This window comes from Varroa destructor, unplaced genomic scaffold (assembly GCF_002443255.2).
Source record: "Varroa destructor unplaced genomic scaffold, Vdes_3.0 BEIS01000002.1, whole genome shotgun sequence".
Lineage (NCBI taxonomy): Eukaryota > Metazoa > Arthropoda > Arachnida > Mesostigmata > Varroidae > Varroa > Varroa destructor.
Genome location: NW_019211455.1, coordinates 54194106 through 54212804, shown reverse-complemented (window position 1 = coordinate 54212804; position 18699 = coordinate 54194106). Strand labels below are relative to the sequence as shown.

Sequence of the window (18699 nt, the reverse complement as noted above, 5' to 3'; positions counted from 1 at the left end):
GAGCGGCCTACTTGGCATTCATAAAACACCACTGGCCTAAAATCAACATTCAACTTACCTGTTTAAAGGACTCCGATGTATCAAAGCTTAAGGGAGGACTCACAACGAGGAAGCCTTCTGTTTCCCCTCGCATACGGGATGCATCCATTGGGGCGCTGACAAGCGACGAAAAAGTCGCTTCCGAAGCTGATTCGCCTGAGCTCGTTAAGTCCAATGAATCCGACTGCAACGTCGGACTTTTCTGCAGGCTGCGGAACGCATGCGATACAAAGGAGCTTCCGCAGATCACTTGTTTGTATCGGGGTTCCGTTTTCCGTTGGAACACGTCAAGTCGCTCCTTCTCGCTGCAACCCTCGTTTGGTTTAAGTGCCATTATATGAATTGGCGTTATAAATTGAGATCTTTGAACTTCTTCGGCGGTTGTGATGCTCCATCGCTCTTGCGCAATATCTACATGATCTAATTTCCCTTCTGAATACTTAGCTGTATTGTTCCCGATCTGATGGACCGTACCAGCGTTAAGAGTGTTCAATCCTGGCTCGGTCTGTACTTCTTGCATCAAAACTTCTTCCGCCTTTATCAGCATGCCTTCGTCAGCCTTAAACATAAGGGCTGCTGACTTGGACTCTTCAGTTGGTGAAGATGTATCGATTTCAGCTTCTTGTTGTGAAAGAATTTTAAGTTTTTGCAGAACTTCCGTCAAAACTTCGCTGCAATCATTCATTTTTGGCATGTTCTTGAACTCTGGCAAAGGACTTCGTGTCTCGGACGACGTGGGAGTGCTTGAAGTGATCTTTATTTCTACTGGAGCAGTAGGTATTTTTGCTGTAAGGGTTTTGGGAATATTGTTTGATGATATTTGTGCGCCAGTTGAAATAGAAGGTCGATGCAAATCCGTGGTCACTTTGAAGCTCGCCTTCTGTTTGAAAGCCTCTTCCGTAGATTCGTCTTCAGTTGATACAGAAGTTACTGGAGAAAGCGTGGTGTAAAGCTGGCCGAGTTTTGGTGGCCTTTTACGTACTTTTGTTTTGGGTAGCAGACTAAGCTGAAGCTGTTGTAGCTTCAGTTCAGCGACCGTCGGTGATGTTGAAACAGGGTTAACCGTTGTTAGGCTTCCAATACGGAAGGGCAGCTGTGTAGGGGGCTCGGATTGGCTCGAAGGCCCAGGATCAGAACTAGATCGTTTTGAGCATTTCTTGAAATAATTAGGAAACTGCTGGGAAGAGGGTTCTACCAAGTTAATTTCTATTTGAGGCATTAGAGAAGCTGTACTGCTCAGTACTGCTGCAACAGGTGAAGAAGACGGAGTTGAGAATGTGACTTCCGTTGGTTGTTGGGTCTTCATACTTGGGGGTTGCGCCGTTTTTCCATCTGACAATACATCCGAATCGCTGAAGACTCTACGACGAAAAGGCGCTTGAGGCACTATTGAACCAGATATACCGGAATTACCGGCGATTCTTTGACGCTCTTGCAATGATCTGGTGCGACGTATTTTATGACGTTCCTGATGCTTTTCTGAAGTCGCCGCATGTTCCTCTGTTGTTCGAAAACTCCGCGGCAGTGAGCCATACTTCGGAGTAGAAGTAGATCCTGCTTGCTTTACAGTGTTTGCTCCGCCCTCGTCTGAGTCCACCTCAGAAAAGAGAAGATTCTTATAGACCCCGCCGAGTGACCTGTCAGCATTCCCCAGAGAACGGTCGTTCGTTTTATCGCGGTTTCCGACGAAACTCTTAACGAGATCCTTCACAGTCTCTACCGGTCGCCGATAGACAAGCGGCTGACTCAGGGACCGTTTCGGCTTTCGCCTGGTGGCATTCTCGATTTCGATCGATTTCTCGAGCTGCTCGGCGAAGCGGACCTCCTTCTTGTTGTCACCAACCGAGTTCGTCCTTCGAAGGATGGACTTGCGGTTGTCCTCTGACTCCTCGGAAGTGCCGGAACTGTGGTTTTGTTGCTGTAGTCGATGTTCCATTTCTTCACAGAGTAACACATAGGCAAGGCAGGCGAGAATGACGGCGAAGTTGAGAAGAAATGAGAAAAGTCGAAATGAGAGAGAAAGGAGTGAGTTCTCGTGTCGCGGCAGTTTGCCGCCGGTTCGATCAGCTCAAACCGATGGCAAAAATTATCAGGAACACCGCCGGATACTCGCCGCGATGGCTGCGACCACAGCAACGCCTGACTAAAACTCTAATCTTCATCTTGACGAGCCTGACATCGCTGAAGTGCTGTCGTGCCAATCTCTCACAACGCGCTTCTCGCTGTTACGTTCTTACACCTGTCGTTTTTTTGCTAGGAAGTTGAAGTCCAGCGTTGCCTTGCCAGAACAGCAGCTAATTGAAGTGATCTCGACTCTTAGGAAAAGGCAACTAAAACGGTGACGGTTAGCTCATAGTACATATTATCCTCCCGAGCGATTCTATAGGCGTGCATCAGCACATACATTTCTGTTCTATATCCTGTGCTGTATCAATAGTCACTAATCACGGTTCAATAGTCCACTACACTTGTAGTAAACCCACAAATTGATGCATTAAATGATTGCAATACTGTCAAGCTTCACTTTACCATATAGATGTGTCAAAGGCATTCGATAGCGCTGAAATCATTTAACTACCATAATAGATAACCAGCGTTACTATGTTGATCTACATTTAGCTGGGTCTGGCATTTCGGCGGACACGTACTCTACCGAAATCCATCGATAGTAACTGAATGCACAATATTACGTACACTTGGATGCTCCGTCTAAACACACCATAGAGTGCACTGAATACAGAAATAACACATGAGATCTATACGCAATGTATTCCCATAACAATGTTTTTATGTTTCAACCAGTTAGAATAACCAAATGCACCAAACACTGCAGAAACGAAAACTCTATTATAGAGTTTTCATTCTTTTTGCTGTTCGTTCCACAACCGTCAAGTTCTGCGCCGTGCTCCAAGCTTGCTCACCCTTTTTGTTATCATTACTTTTCCTTTCGCTGCTGGTGTCCCTTCGGCATGTCACTCAGACGCGAATTAACAGTAATGGTATACGCCCGGTTTACCACACAGCACGGTCACGCCTGCAATACCAGAAACCCAGAATAGCTTGCTTTCCGTTGAGTCGCAGTCTGCTGGTGAATCGAGGCAAAATGGTATTAGTACCCGCAGCGCCATCGAAGAACGCCAAGGCGGCTGTACGGCGTAGACTCAACAGATACTACTATCTCCAGTGCCAGCCAATAGCATGAGAAAAGGGCGAGAGAGTGCGACGGTAAAACTTTGCTCTATATATCTGTCGGAGAGCAAGACAGAGCAGGGCATTTGTTGTATGCTGCGCGAACATGTTCATGCCCGACCCAAACGAATCGAGAGAACCCGAGTAAAGAACAACCGAATGTTTTTCAGGACCATTTTCACTTTTCGCTGTGTGCCGGAGAGAAGCCAACTGGGCAGGAAAAGCAGCGAGGAGGGAGACGCTGACGGGCCCCGTAAAGCAAACCCGCCGATGAAGGCAGACTAGCCAAACGGGCCTTACTGGTTTGTTAACTTTCTACCTCGGCAAGGAAATTTGCTTAAAAAAATTCAGAAAAGGGTCAATTCTTTCAGAAATTGAAACCTAGCGAACAGAATCGCAAATCGGGCAGAGCATATCAAGCCCAACGCATGTAGACGTAATCCAATATAGACAACGACGATAGTATGGATAATGTTAGCTCGCCAACAGTAGTAAAATGTAGTCCTTCTTAGCCTTCTAGCTACGATCAAACTGTAACAGATGGTGGAGATGTAGTTTCAACAATGGCGTTGACCTACTGCGTCTTGCATCACCCATCAAAAAAAACCGAAGCATTATCATTCAGAGCATTGTTATTGTATACCAAACTACATTGGCCCGGCAAGTCTAGGTTGATCAAGTAGGTTTCTCGATGTATGTGATTTTCAAGGCTTTCTTTGACAGCAAAGACAGACACCGGTGATACTACGATAGAACTCAGGTTGTATCCGCATACGCTTAAATTTGACTTATAACCAGATGAAACGCTGTTTACACGATGTGGACTTACGACGATAAATTCTTTTTCTGTTCTTCCGATAGAAAGACGGCATTAACTTTTTATGGTCATCACAGATTCAACGTAAATATATAGAGATGTAATAGAACAGTATAAGAAAATTTATCGATATGATAAATTGTTGTATCTAAGATTATCTATATTCTTTTGCAGCGATCATATATGTATTTGACTTCTCAAACTGCAACAGGAGCTTCAATTCACCGCCCACTATTTGAGACGCTGTTTTTCACCGTCAAGGCATTTACGCCTATCGGCAATCTATCACTCCCAAACAACTACTATCACTTTACAGCAAGAATAAATAAGCGTATAATAGTCAGCTTTTTTTCTAACAAAAGATACTCAATTTATTCAATATTTTAGTCGCTCTTCGGTGGTGTAAAAATAAAGCGTAAATATTTCTTCCCTAAAATAATAGGTCGAAAAATTCCATCTTCCTAATACGTTCTATATATATGTTTATCTAAAATCTAATTCTCAAACTTCTAGAGACGCTACCATGTACATAAAGGCCTAAAAAATATTAGATGCGCTGAAGTGAAAAAAAGTCCGCTAGTGGGCTCACTTGTAAGGCATCCCGTTTCTGCCCAGTGCGATCTTATCGCTATCGTTACTGTCCTCCGTCGACTAAATTCCAGGCTTGTTGATTATTTCCAAAGAATAGATCAGGCTATATCTTGCTATCGACAGGCACTATATTACCAGACAATATAATAATATAGTTTGAGTATGCCAACGATGTAGTGCATTCGGCTACCTTAATCGAATGACCGACACGGGCACTCGGGTGAAATTTCTCTGAGTGGTTATTAGAGTCTGGCAACGCTCTGAAAAGTAATAAACCTACGCGTAAGTGCTGTCGACTATTTTTTTCTTTAAAGAACACAAGTTATAACATAAGTCAATGCTGTTGCTTTTGTGTTTCATTTCCCATCCATTACTGTCAACAGTGAATGTAGTTGTTTGGCCTAAACATTATTATGGCCTATGTTTACTATTACGAGTAACTGCAAGCCTGGGTTGGAAGGAAGCTGGCATCAACATCACTACCGCCCTAATCGGGATCAAAGTAATCTATATATCACAAAACTTATAATAAGCTAAACTTGGAATAGATTTGTGGAGTAGCGTTCCGTAATTATGTTTTCTCCGCTACTTCACTATTCTATATAGGGCTGACGCGCTTATTCGAGAAACTAAATAACTTGTTTCACTTTTTTTTTTTTTTTTTTATAGACCTGCTCTATACCTTTGACCGATAGGCTAGTCGCTATCATTCTAACGAGCTACAATGTAGTGGTTTGCGTGCGTGTTTTTTTTTGTTTATCTTATTTTTACATGGTTATCTCCATCCAGCGATCTCATTGTATCGCCCAAACATAAATTAGCTCGCTGAATTAAAATGGAATGATTCGACAGCGACAGCGACATTATTAGCAATAAGAACATTTACGTTTCATAACATTGTAGAAAACAATACCAAAAAGAGTCTGTCATATAAGACACTATACATTTGCTACGCCAGACACCTTGGTAAACTTTATAGGAAAACACTAAGCAAACTGATTCAGCTACCTAATTATTTAAAGCCGCTACAGTAACCACTGTAGTTGAATCCCTGACATATGTTACATTAGCACAAAAACACTATAATAAAACATAGAGAACGTACGCGCGAATCTACACAGAACCTAAACTAAGGAAACTGTTTTTTAGAAATGGAAAAAGATTGTGCATAGGCGCGCTTTTTCAAATAATTACGCCATTTGTACCTGCAAGCACAACAACTTCAGTTTTGATGCTTATAATAGGTTCTTGTCAGATTAAAATGATGACACTTATTTTTGCTGGATTCCCTGTCTCAGCGCTTATTTTACGAATACAGAATCGGTTGCTTTTGTTATAACTTTGGTGTAACTAGTAAGTTAGGTAATTTTAAATTACCTAACAGTAGGAACGGGTGCAGGTTTAGCTAAGTGCAGCTTCCTTCGCTTTGAGACGATACTGGTCGCCTCGACAAGCCAAAATTTAGAAGGGCGAGTAACGGCCATTTGATAAAAGTAACTAACAAAGAAGTTCACACCAGCTACTAAACACGGAATAAAGAACTGTTGCATGAAATTTAGGAACACTTTAGGTGGTTTAGGTTCGAAGCCGGGCGCAGATACGCTTCATTTCGTGTTGAGAACCAACCATCGGAAGCAATGCTTAACAGCAGTAATGAACGTAAAACTCGAAAGGTTTATTTAGGCAACACAGCTAACGCCATATTATCTAGCAACACGCGTGGTGGCAATGTATCGTTAACTGACAATTCTAGTGGCTAGAACAAATTATTCGTTTAGCTCATCTCCGTCAGGACAGAAATGATCTAACTCGAACCTGGGCATAGGCACACGGTTTGCTTCATGGTGGGAGCCAGTCACCTGATGGAATTATGCCTAAAGGGGATATTAGATGTAAAACTTCAAACATAGACAGTATAGAAGTAGATGGTAGCTTGGTGCGCACTTCGTTCAATTATGGCTAGATCAACATTATTGCACGCTTACAAGTTTCGCAGTAATGTCTAAAGAGACTCACCGAGTGAATCATTAGAGCCAAGTGAAGGTCGGTCAAGAAAAATGTAATATTATTGCGTTCGTCAGGGCAGCGGAAAGGAAATAGTTGTAAAGCAGGCCGCAGTTTAAATGGACGAGCACTTACGGGGTCGTTCAAAACCGAAGAATCCACCTGCCACTCTATTGTAACCAAATATCGAGAGCATTGTTACTTGAAGTTTTGGATGAAACACAACTCTTCTCGCAAGGGTTTTGGAAAACCAAAACCTGATCTCACCAAATGTTGTTTATCTGCAATGCTTACATAAAATAAATTTTGTGTCCTATATTAATAAAGAATCTCTAAATACACCTCATAGCAGTTGTATTTTCTCGCTGACGCATGTAAAATCCACTATCGACAGAGACTGAGGCAGTAACGTGTTGTCCTTGAAAGGTGTCCTGAATTTACCTCAGTATTTCGGCGTTCCTGCGTGACAACATATTGTTTTGTAGTACTGAGAAGATTTCATAACAGACATATTTTTGTGATAGAAGAACCGTGTTAATTACCAATTCTCATGGCTACTCAGTTCATGCTATTTCAATTCTCATATAATAGAAGCTCTGCTGGTATACACACTGCATGCGACAAGCAAATAAATAGCTTTGATTTTCAACGAAAAAACCTTGCACATCCTGCCTGTTCAAAATTTTTGTCAAGATCTATTGCTATAATACTATTTCGTTCGCTATAATTTCGGCTAATTGAAGGGATGTAGACAGACAAAGTACTAACCGGTTTCCTTACAGTTGCCAATGATGAATCATCACCGGAACGAAGCAGAAATGCAGATAGGTAATTCAAAAGCAGAGGCTCCAAGCAACAACGCGTAACTGCCACCATCAAAAACGACCTTGACGGGCCTAAACCAGTCGTGCATTATCGCTGTGAATCGGCCATGCAATCTCCCTAAGCGCAAATGGCCAGCGTCATCGGTGCTAGATATTTATGCTATCTATATATATGCTAAATAAAGTAAAGTTAAATATCTCCATATGTTTGTACGAACCTCAGCATGTCATCAATATAAAAGGTAGTCAATATTGTTTCAATTAATAAAGAAATGGAAACCGACAAACATCTTTTTCGTTGACAATATGGTAGTTTAGTATCTCATAGTAGAAAAATACAGTTTATTTTCGTTTACATACAATCTGACGGGAGATCCGTAATTTACAAAAACAAGTTATCCATAGTTGTAAATATTGTGTGTAATATATATATATATATATATATATATATTCATACATGAAAATAATGCAGCACTATACGATGAATAGAGCACTTCTTGGAATTGTAATGAGGGCCTTAAGCAGTGCATTGTTTCATAAAAAAACTATTTTCTTAACGAAATATGAAATTTCATTTCAGCTTATTACTTCGCTGCCGCTCTGTGCGTTATATTGGTAGTGGACTTTTGGCTTATGAATTCCTTCATTGCATTGTAGTCCTGCCAACATAAACTGTACTACATATTTAGTTTACGTTTAGTTAGGATCCGTTTCTTTTCTTGTCCCACAAGCACTTGTTTGACGGACATGTATGAAGCTGTGGCGCAAAACTGACACCTCTGCTAACGTGAGGTCTCAATTAATTTTTTCACACTAGCTAGCTCGCACCAGCGACCTCTATGATCTACAGCAGAAATTCTTTGTAGCGAGAAGAAAGCGCGCGAAAGTTCGAGATATCCATGTGACGACGTCTGGTTTGGCTCTCTCGCCGAGTGCCGTCTTAGCCGTTCGACCGGTTGTTTGTCAGTGGCATAACGTTGGTGCACTGGTACTAGCCACTACCTCAATTGTCGCTGTCTTGCATCGTGGTTCCCACAACGGCTTACTGCTCCTCCATGCCGGTTGATCCGAATCACTGTGCCAAACTCGACCATAGCGGTTATGTGATTCGCCATTGGCCTGAGTGTCTGCCAAGCGTGCAGTTCTGACAGTTAACGTAAATTTGCTGCTGGCTGGATGCTTACTCGGTGCTATTGTAGGGCGCCACCCGTTCGAACACGTCCCCTCCATTTTACGTCCATGGGTGACACGATCGCTATGCTCCATACGCATGAAGAAGAAAAAACCTATCAACAACGGTCCAACGCTTTGAAATCCTCGAAAACAATCCACTCACAAGCAGCAGCTAGTCGGTGGCGAGCACTGCAGACTGTCGAGAGCTGATTGACAGGGAGTAGGCTATACCAGTTAGTTTCCACTGAAAAGCTCAGCGCTTGCTCGTCTTTGTATCTGGGTAGCTGCCTTATGCAGATGGCGGTTGTGGAAATTGCGTTCAATGTAAATATATTGTAAAACGAAAAATCTAAAATAAGTGCTACAGTTACAATCAAATCATAACTGGAAGGTTGCCGGCGGATTGAGCATTCATTGCTAAACTGTACAAAGTAGAATTGGTGCGGACGTCAAAGAAATACCATGGTCGAAATCTATGCTAAAATCGCGAGCCGAGTGATAGCTTAATTTGTGCAAGAAGTGCGAAAAAGTTTGCCGGTATTATTGAATTTATTGTTATTATTGAAGTGAATTTATTATGTCTAATAAAATATTGGCTGGCAAGTCGGAGTCAACTAACAGACTTTTTAGTGAAAGCTTTTGACTCTCTATTTTCACGCAGTACAGAGAATAGCTCTGGGTTCTAAAGCATTTCTACTTCCATGTAAGTAGTCGGCTGCAATGATCAAGCAGGCGTGAACTTAACTTTCTAATAGATCTCACTGACAACAGCAACGACGGTAACACGCCTTTGTGGCCTTTTTCGGAGCGCAGCATAAGCTGTGAATCCGCTAGCTTGGACAGAACATTGTTCTCGTTATCAATAGCCGCAGCTATCATATCATAATCGTATACATAATCGTTCAACATAATCGTTGAACGTAATGGCGGTGGGTCGAGTAAGCATCGCCCTAATAGGACTCGCATGCACTGTCCTAATAGTGGCCCTCTGGTTTGGTAAGCATGAAGAAAATGAGACACAGAAGCGGCTACAACTTATTCTCGAAGGACTTCTCAATACGGAAAAGCAGGTTAGTGAGCGAGCAACCTATGAACTGCTACTAGCTAAATATGAAGTTAACCCATGGCTTTGTGATAGAGGCCTGCAATAGTTATATAAAAGAGAAAGTGAGATTGTTCCGAAAAATTAACGGAAAAAGAAAATATAACGATAAAATAATAATGATAAGCAAGTTTGGCGGGTTTTACCCGAACATTTATATTTAGGTCAACTAACGTTTTTCTTCCATTGAACAAACCCTATGGAGAAGACCTAATTTTCAGATAAATCCTTTTTCAATCAAAAAAAAGTTCTTCTAGTAATCTTCATATATACGTTATACGTCGCTATAACATATATATTTCTGATTATTCCCTTTATAACTTTTATACTGAAACCAGTCATTTCGCCCCCTCTCGGAGTATAAGCACTAATCTCTGTAGATGAATAAAGGTTACTGATGCGTATTGCAAGAAAGCTTGTATTTACATTGACAGTTAGTACTATTCTCTAAAGCTGAAGTCCGTAGAAGTAAGGTAACTTCGTTTTTGTCTTTATTTCGCAAGACATGTTGTGTAATGTACTTTATATCAATGGAGAGAGCACAAAATATGTGGAATCGGTTTTCCTAGGTAAAGGCCTAGTGTACCATACTACACGTTGTACACGATGTGCTAGATACAATGAAAAAGTAACATCCATTAAAAGTAATACAACCGGCTTTGTGTATCGTTTACGCGAAGCTACACAAATTAGCCAAGAGATCAACTAACGGACGCTTGAGCGTACCAATCGTCATGTCTCCATATTCGTGTTCTTTTTAGGCGTAGACCGACAGTTGTGACCTTCATTGAATCATGTGCTTATAAATCGAACCGTCCTAAAATTGATCAAGCCTTTGTTAGAGCTGCTATTTGCTGTATAACCATGAAATAGAGATGGAGTTAGGTCCCAGAGTGCACAAATGTTTATCTATCTGTAAATTTCGTTTAGATATTACATGAGGTATATTTCCTTTGTTATGGTGATAGATATGTACGATATAATAAAAAGAAATCATTGTTACTGAAACAAATTGGCTAGCGTAATAAACGTAATGATGTACAAGGAAGTTTCAGTAATTAGTTTACCTACAGATGTTCTGCGAGCCATCATAATATAACCTGTGAAATATAGCACACCGATAAATCATCATATGTGGATCTTCGGTCTAAAAAGGAAAACGAGTAGGATTGAATACTTTAAATAATTGGTGCTACGAGCAGAACAAGTTTTGTTCAATGAAAATCGTGCGCATCGGCTCGACAGAATAATCTCTTGTTTATTTTTCTCACCCCGTCCATTTATCTGATGATAGCGAGTGAACGCATTATTGGTACGCATTCGGCAAGGGAAAGCAGTTAGCAACAAAATTTATATAAATATTTCACAAAACCTTCTTAAATGCCCGGTTTTTGTCGCTTGCCTGGCTTTCGGTTCATTTCACGTAGATTCGCGTAGCTCCTTCAACTCGGATCGCAGTTGGTTTTGGATCCTGTCGCGACCTGATTATCCCTTCAAGACAACTCTTTCGAAATTTACAAGCACCGAATGACCCTCAAAATCACGATGTGATCAACACGCATGATGAACTTCTCGAAACTTTCACATACTACTTCAAGCACGGGGCTGCGGCGGAGTAAGTTAATACACGCTTCTCGATATATAAATATATTCATCTTTTTTTTTAGCAATCCCAGGATGCTGCGCAGACTTGCGTTTGTGACAATCGGAACGTAAAACCCGAACAGGGTAAACGCAACACTTAAATCATTTAGAGCGCTCCCAATTAAGCCTAAGGAATTGAGTTAACTGGATGTAGGCGCTGCTGATTGTGCGTTAAATATGAGTTTAAAAATGAGCCCTTGCATAGCCATAGCTTGGATGGCTAATTTGAAAAGTGCACTAACTTTAATTTATTAATTATAATAGGAGAGGTCATGCAACTTTGTTATTATGTCGTACTTAAAGCTGTATTACTACCGGATTGGAACAGATACAGGATTAGTGTTCTTAAGGCTCATATTTTATATTGGCAACCTTGTTATATGTTAGATCATTACTATTCTTTATTCAACTCGTATATGACTATGGCCAGATAAAGGCGTCAATCATTTTGTGAAAATCAGCGCTCTAGTTTCAACAAAAAATTGTAGTTTGCTTGTATTTGACTATTTGCAAACGGGTTTACTGGCTTTACAAAGAATATTCTGTTCTTTTCCATTTCGAGATCAAAATTACGATCACTGCTGGCCGCCCTATGTACTACTGCTGCTGCCAGTATCTATTAAAAATCTTGGATTTAGGCCCTTTAATGGCTGTTGATAAAATGATAAACCTCAAGTTGATTTTTCAGTGACTTCAGTATTCATTCTCTAATGATTTGGGCATCCATTAGATAAATACACATCACGGGGGTTCAGGAGGATGCGCGTCTCTTTTGTAAGGTGCTATTTTCATATTAGACATAAACCGTTACCCCGTTGCTATGCCAATGATTTAGTAAGTGCTGGTAGCTTCAATATTTACCTTAGTATGCTCTCTCCACAACAAGATAAAGTCTAGAGCCAACAGTGAACGGTACTGCTGCATGATGCGCTGAAAATACTGTACTTCTTTCTCGACACACGAGTGCATTTTGTTCAAACATCTATCTTCTCACCTGAGTGAGAATTGTTATTCCTGCTGTTTTCGTCACCTAAAACTTAAACATTATCCTATCTTCATATTTCGACATCAATGATGACATCTAGTTTGAAGTCTAGTCAAACCTTCATCGATATGTAGTTTTCCAATTTTTCGTTATCCAAAAGCTTCGAGTATACGTCCGTCCGTGGTAATTGCGAGTTTTATTCAAGATTTTATTTTGTAGTAATCCAAACAATCTTAGTATCATACACCTATTTAGACAAAAAGTATTGTATGCACGGTTGGTATAAATGAGGCATCCTCCTAAAGTATAATAATAATAATTACACTTAATCTGAGGAATATACATTATACATATACATATAATATACATAATCTGACACACACACAATATACATAATCTGAGAGATTAATCTTCCAATGTGTTTGATAAGCTGTCATTGTACTAAATAAAGTTGTAACCTTGAGATTACTTCCACCCTTTTTTAGTCTTAGCCTGAAAAGCTCTTATGTAAAAAAAAATAATACTGGTGACTATTGCTGAATATAGAAAATGAGAGTGGTTCGCTCATATTCAGTAAGCAATAAAATTGTGTGAAATAAAATTTTAGCAGCTGTCAGGGAATATTTTTATGGCCTGATATTTAATATGGCAAAATAGCAGTTGATCTGTGAAGCGATTCGAAATAAGCTCAATGCATGCAGGTAAAAACAGGTTTCTTGCCTAGCTTAAATTAGATATGTTAAGTACGCATTCAAGTTGAACAGGTTGTTTGTAATGAGCCTTAGGGTTTATTATGCTTACGCATACGTGACCTAGATATTGATAGAATGATTAACCTAATTTATTCTGCCTTTCCACAGACGATTCGTGGCTAATGCAACGTTATTCCGAGAAATTCTCCAAAAGGCTAAAGCGGCAGCAGACGCCCGTTTTCACATGGGTGGTAATGCTGCACTCATGGCGACTCGGTTCGCTAAAGAAGGCGCTGAGGTACTAACTTTACTTCGAAATTGAATATTTTAAATGTGGTGTATATAAAAAAGCACAAAAGAGGTCGCTTTGTGTGATCATTGATTGACATGCGTAATCGCCTGGAAAATTTTTCGAGAAACGCATGGTTTTCATCAAAGCTAATTTGCATTGAAGTTATAAACACTTCGATTTGAGTTTATAATTCGCAAGCAGTAAGACTAATGAAATTAAGCCGCGTTAAAAGAATTACGTCAAGTTTCAAGCATTACGTGGTTTTACATGTACATGCCGAGAGGTTTTACTAGGGGCGCACATGTCTAGCGATCTACGTGAGCAAATGCTTGAAGGGGTTACGGTTACCGGTCCCCAAGTGGACGAGGACGACCACCATCTTCTTCTCGAATATTCCGCAGGTGAAAAGTTCGTCCAGTACCAAGCACCTCGAGCCAATAGGTAATGCTTACCGGTTCAGCTACCATACTTGAAGAAGAGTAATGATTTTCAAAAAACAAAATTTTCACAAAATTAACTAGTCAGTATGCGCGTATGGTTTTCGGTTATAGGAATTCTGTGTCATCTCTAAGTCGAATTGATGTTAAATAAAAAATAAAAGTAATATCCCTAAGAGAGACAGGATGATAAAATATTTTGTTACTTTATTAACCAACAAATTATCTTTCTTCCTAAATAAACGAAATTGAGTTAAATTCTAACATAATTTATAAATAAATTAATCCGGAAATTAAAAAAGGATTCGGAGGAGAAAAATGAACGGGATACCTCCTGATATTTTAACTCGTGAATAATATTTTTTTAAAGAAATCATAATTTTCAGGGTATAAACCCAGTAGCTTATAATAATACCCATGAATAATAAACATGAATCATTTATCATATTGAAAATACCTTTCAACGTTTTTATTTTACGCCTATGAAGACCGGGAGAATTATGTAAAATGGAAAGAATTCGAACTGATTTCCTTCACACGCCCAACACGGTGTCGATGTTTCTTTTGGCTTAGAATCTACTGAGTGTTTGCTGTGCCTTTATTTCTGGCTATCACATTTCAGGTTCATTATTCACAACGACCATGCCAATCCTCGTCTGGGCTCTGTTGAAGGTTTTAGCGAGAAGATGGTCAACTTTTCTCCATCATTGTTCGTCCTTGGAGGTGTTCAAATGATGGACAACTTCCCTTTCCAAGAAGGTACTCCAAACAGTATTACCATTTATTAGACTGATTAGGAACCTCCCACCTATAAGTGCTTGCCCTAAAAAGGTGTGACTTGGTGAAGGTAATATCAGTTTAGTACGAAAGTTGCGACCGCATTTTTTCTAATACTTTACGAGCTTTGGAACCGACCTTAATGTATGTTTAGCACAGCAGGTGACCCAGAAGACATCTGCGTTTGGTTCGAACAAAAGTTAGTTCATAATTACATCCGGACATTACCGTTACCTCGTTTCACATACTAACTGAAGAAAATGAACCCCCAATCTACTGCAACGAACGGCAGCCGGCGACAACATTAAAAGGCGTTTGTGTATGGACAAAAATTGCGTACCAAGAAACCCCTGACTAACAAGTTACCCAATAATCAGTTGGCAAAATGAACATGTTAAAAAGCCTTGAAACTAGAATGTGTTCCTATCGAGCTTATCAACAATCAAGATTTCTACAGCAAGGTTAAGTCCTAAATTGTTTTTTCTTGTCACCTATTGGTTGTTATCACGCAGGACAACTTGACAGGGCAATGAATCGCCTACTGACAGTGCTTGAGGAAGTTCCTGATACGGCTGCCGTCCACTTCGAGATGGCCTCATACGTCGATGCAGCATTAATGCTCCGGATCATACATCAGGTCTTGCCATTGACGCAGTCACTTGGAATGAACGAGCAAGAATTGCCTAATCTTATTTCATTGCTGAAGTATGATAACATATCGTACGTGGCAGATAGTTACCCCCGGGTTGCTACCGTCCTGGACCAAATAAGAGAACTTTTCCGGTTCGTATATATCTACGAAGCTATAAGTGCTATTGTGTGGTATATTATGAAGTAATAGCTGTGCGAGCTTCACGATTTGATGAAATCACGTTTTTACTCGCTATAAAGAGTGTATATAGAATTTTTGCCAAATAGCTCAAGTGTTCGGGAAGCTGCGTTGAGTATAACATATAATATATAAACAGATCCCGAATGAGTTGGATTATCAATAATCTATCAATAATAATAATAATAATAACCAAGTGACAATACGCGGTATCCACGTAGAAAGCAGGGAGTATAACTTCATTGCTAGTCAAAAGTACTAACTTGATTTTAACAAATATTACTCACAACGAAATACAGTATCAAGAATTCGTTTTATTTTTATTGTATTTTGGCGTTGGATGTGGCTGTCGTTTGTTAGAGAAACGTGTGCATCTAGTATGACCGTACAATTTCAAACATAATAGCATAATCCAAAGATGGTTAAATACGTTCCAACATTCGCCATGGATTGGGATAAATTAACAGTGTCAGTTCATAATGATTTCCACAAAAGATCGTCATGATGCTAACAGTAAAATGACTGATTGCAGTTTACTTCATTCATCCAAGCCACAATCTCGACCGCTTTCACGAATTCACATTCACACTTTGGCTTTCCAAGCCATTCTTCGGGTAATAAAAGACCCCAAAAACGCCGTCCGAGAGTGGAAAGCCACAAGGGCTTCTGCTGCAAAGGCTGCTTTAACTGCCCATCGGCACACCTGTGGTTCGCACGAAATCGATGTCAATCAGGCAAAGGTTTGAATATGCTGAAATTCGATAAACTGCAAGCCTATTTCACATATCATATATACCATATGTATGAATCTGAGAGCAATTGTACGGCAAGTTATACTAGCGATTACCATAAATCGCTTTTTCAAGTTATCCTATGTGTATTTGTTTTCATGAGGCGTAGAATTTCTATGGATGATCTTTACGCAGTGTTCATCTAAATTGTTCTATAAAATTTGCACAGTATCTGTCAGGAGCCTGGAATTGTGCTCAGGTCTAGAGCTGCATCGATCTCTGGACTGTTCCGGGCTTCGTTACTTTTACGTACATGAGCTTCATAGCGTTTCAAAACATAGTCAGGCCGACATCTATTGGCGAACGATAATTTGTCTACGGTTTGAATTGTTTCTTCGGTTTAAAATTACAGATCATTATGGACGACTCATTCACGACAACTAATGGGCCTAACCGAAAGCGTATTCCATTTATGCCTGATGATCCTGTCCGCTGTTGGAATGAGGACCTAGATGGACCCAATGTCGAAATTGAATTCTGCGTGGCGCCTGTTTTAGTGTGTACGCGGGTACTGCAAACTGGCGGTGGAGGTGACAATGTCAGCGCGGCTGGACTCGTGCTACAAGCGTAGACCAGAAGCAAGCTCACACCCTTACAGATTATTAGAAATTGGCATGGAGATGCTTTAATTCACTGAATAGATAGAGCACTTTCACGGCGTCCTTTAATGCAGAGATAATAGAAGTCCTTTTTCTTCTAGGTTTGATATAGGGTATATGAAGAGGGCCTGTTCTTTTGCCAACCGTTTTTTGCAAAATTTCTTTTGTAAACCATGAAGACATCGTGTCAACTAATAGCGGATCTTATCTATGGGAGAAAACAGTCCTTTGAGGTGCCTTCTCAAGGTTAGCAAGTAAAATGTTTCCCTGGCTGATCCTAGGCCTAGAGTGCCTTATAGCTTTCTGGTTCTGCAGTCTTTTAAACACGACTACGGAAAGCCGTAAAGTCTGCACATTCGGCCTCGTAAACGCACCAAGCTAGCAAGTGGTATTTTGTTTCTAAGTTGGATCAAAAAAATAATGTAGTTTAAAGGCCAACGCATATAGGTATTGACAAGATAAATGTCTAAAAATATCATGGAGATAGAGACTAATCTTAGGTTTTTTCAATCTTCAAGGTGAGTTTTTTTTAGGCTTTTATTCTTTACACCCCAATCTTTTGTATATACCGAAATTAATAACTTAGTAGTATTTCTTGTTGTTTTTAAATCTTTTTAAGCTGTTTAAACTGAATTACATTCTCCAATCAAAGTTATAAGGAACTACTTGGAGGATACCATGTAGGTTTCAGGATACTGACATCAGCTGAGAAATATCGTCCTGAAGTTCTGTGGTTACGTAACTTGTGATATGGATGCACTTAGCGGAGAGCAAATAACTCTACTGTCATGTTACACTGCACAGACGAATACTAGGTACCGTTGACAAAAAAGGAACCGTCGAAAGTGACAGTTAGCTGCATTGTGTAAGTCTACTGCGCGCTCGTTAAAAACAAAGAGGCTGTTATGTTAAATGTAAACAAAACTCTATCAATTATTAGAAACAATTTGATGTCAAAAAGTTCAACTACAGTGGTTGTGAAATAAAGTTCGTGGGAATAGCTAAAACTGACATGTTACAGCCGCCGAACATCTAGGGTATATGCTTTTAATGAACAAAATCAAGTGCCGAGTAAATGGATAAATGGCAAATATATGAAACAATTTAAAGAACTACTATTTGCAAGCATGCAAATCGATCATTTCACTGCTCTTTACGAGATTAAAGGCGCACTTACGCCTTTGTTAGACCTACAGGTTTTTTGTCATCTAGTTGTCAATATGTGCGTATAAGACTGTATATGCATGAAAGTCGATGCATAGACAGTGTTAGGAAGTACTTTCCTAACTGCACATTGACCTTCTAATTAGCCTATTTTGGCATGACTTGCCGGAATTACCAACGTTTGTATTTTAGGGCGAAACTGGTTCGAGCACCCAATGCCTACAGTAACCGTGCTTATTAGCTTGCTTATTTAATCTGTTATTTTTCGATTTTTCCGCACACAACTATGATAAACGTTTTTCCAAACGTCGCAAGTTAAACCGAAGTTGTTATTACATTAGGCATTACTTTGTATCGTAGACGGCAGATTAAGCCTCGACCAGCGATGGTCGTATGGCATTGCTGAAACCACTATTTGAGATATCGAAAATGGATTTCAAGTAATTATGCTGAATATCGTAGATCATGTTGACACCATGCTAACCTGTTGAGTCGATCAGGCAGATCCAGTGACACGATATTAAACACGAAATATGACTCTGCTACACGAAGCCTGGAACGCACTAATAAGCTGTTTATACAGGTGGACATATTATACATAGTAAAAGATCATCTGTTCATATGTGTTATTTAACCGTAGTATTTCACATCCCGCGTAAAAATGATTGTTAAGCAGTTTCTGCAGGGCCGGAAAACTCTAATTCACAGAAGAATAAATAAATCTAACACAACTGGGTTTACTTACTTAAA

General features: G+C 39.9%; 2 protein-coding genes across 10 annotated transcripts in view; one reads left to right on the top strand and one right to left on the bottom strand.

Moving 5' to 3' along the window:
* Dys (Dystrophin) overlaps positions 1–3390 on the bottom strand; it is a 252876-nt gene extending 249486 nt beyond the window's left edge. For 6 of the 9 annotated variants that reach the window (XR_002670685.2, XM_086981254.1, XM_022790381.2 and 3 more), the window contains exon 1: positions 59–3379. Coding sequence is in view for 8 of the 9 variants with exons in the window: in XM_086981254.1 (XP_086837380.1) it covers positions 59–1975 (1917 nt within the window). In the remaining variant the exon portion in view is untranslated. Of the gene's footprint in view, positions 1–58 lie in introns of all 9 variants that reach the window. The other 3 variants (XM_022790386.2, XM_022790385.2, XM_022790388.2) reach the window with 2 other exon arrangements.
* A 5041-nt stretch (positions 3391–8431) lies between these two features.
* On the top strand, positions 8432–18699 carry LOC111243959 (ADP-dependent glucokinase). The gene is made up of 8 exons (XM_022790394.2): positions 8432–9707; positions 11167–11354; positions 13229–13358; positions 13636–13793; positions 14412–14548; positions 15079–15349; positions 15928–16135; positions 16539–18699. Exons 1-8 carry the CDS (start codon positions 9561–9563, stop codon positions 16755–16757), a joined length of 1458 nt encoding a protein of 485 aa, XP_022646129.1. The 5' UTR covers positions 8432–9560; the 3' UTR covers positions 16758–18699.

Coding starts and splice junctions, on each gene's coding strand:
- LOC111243959 (XM_022790394.2), top strand. CDS start 9,561: ATGGCGGTGGGTCGAGTAAGCATCGCCCTAATAGGACTCGCATGCACT. Junction 9,708..11,166: donor TTCTCAATACGGAAAAGCAG/GTTAGTGAGCGA, acceptor CATTTCACGTAG/ATTCGCGTAGCTCCTTCAAC. Junction 15,350..15,927: donor CAAATAAGAGAACTTTTCCG/GTTCGTATATAT, acceptor GACTGATTGCAG/TTTACTTCATTCATCCAAGC.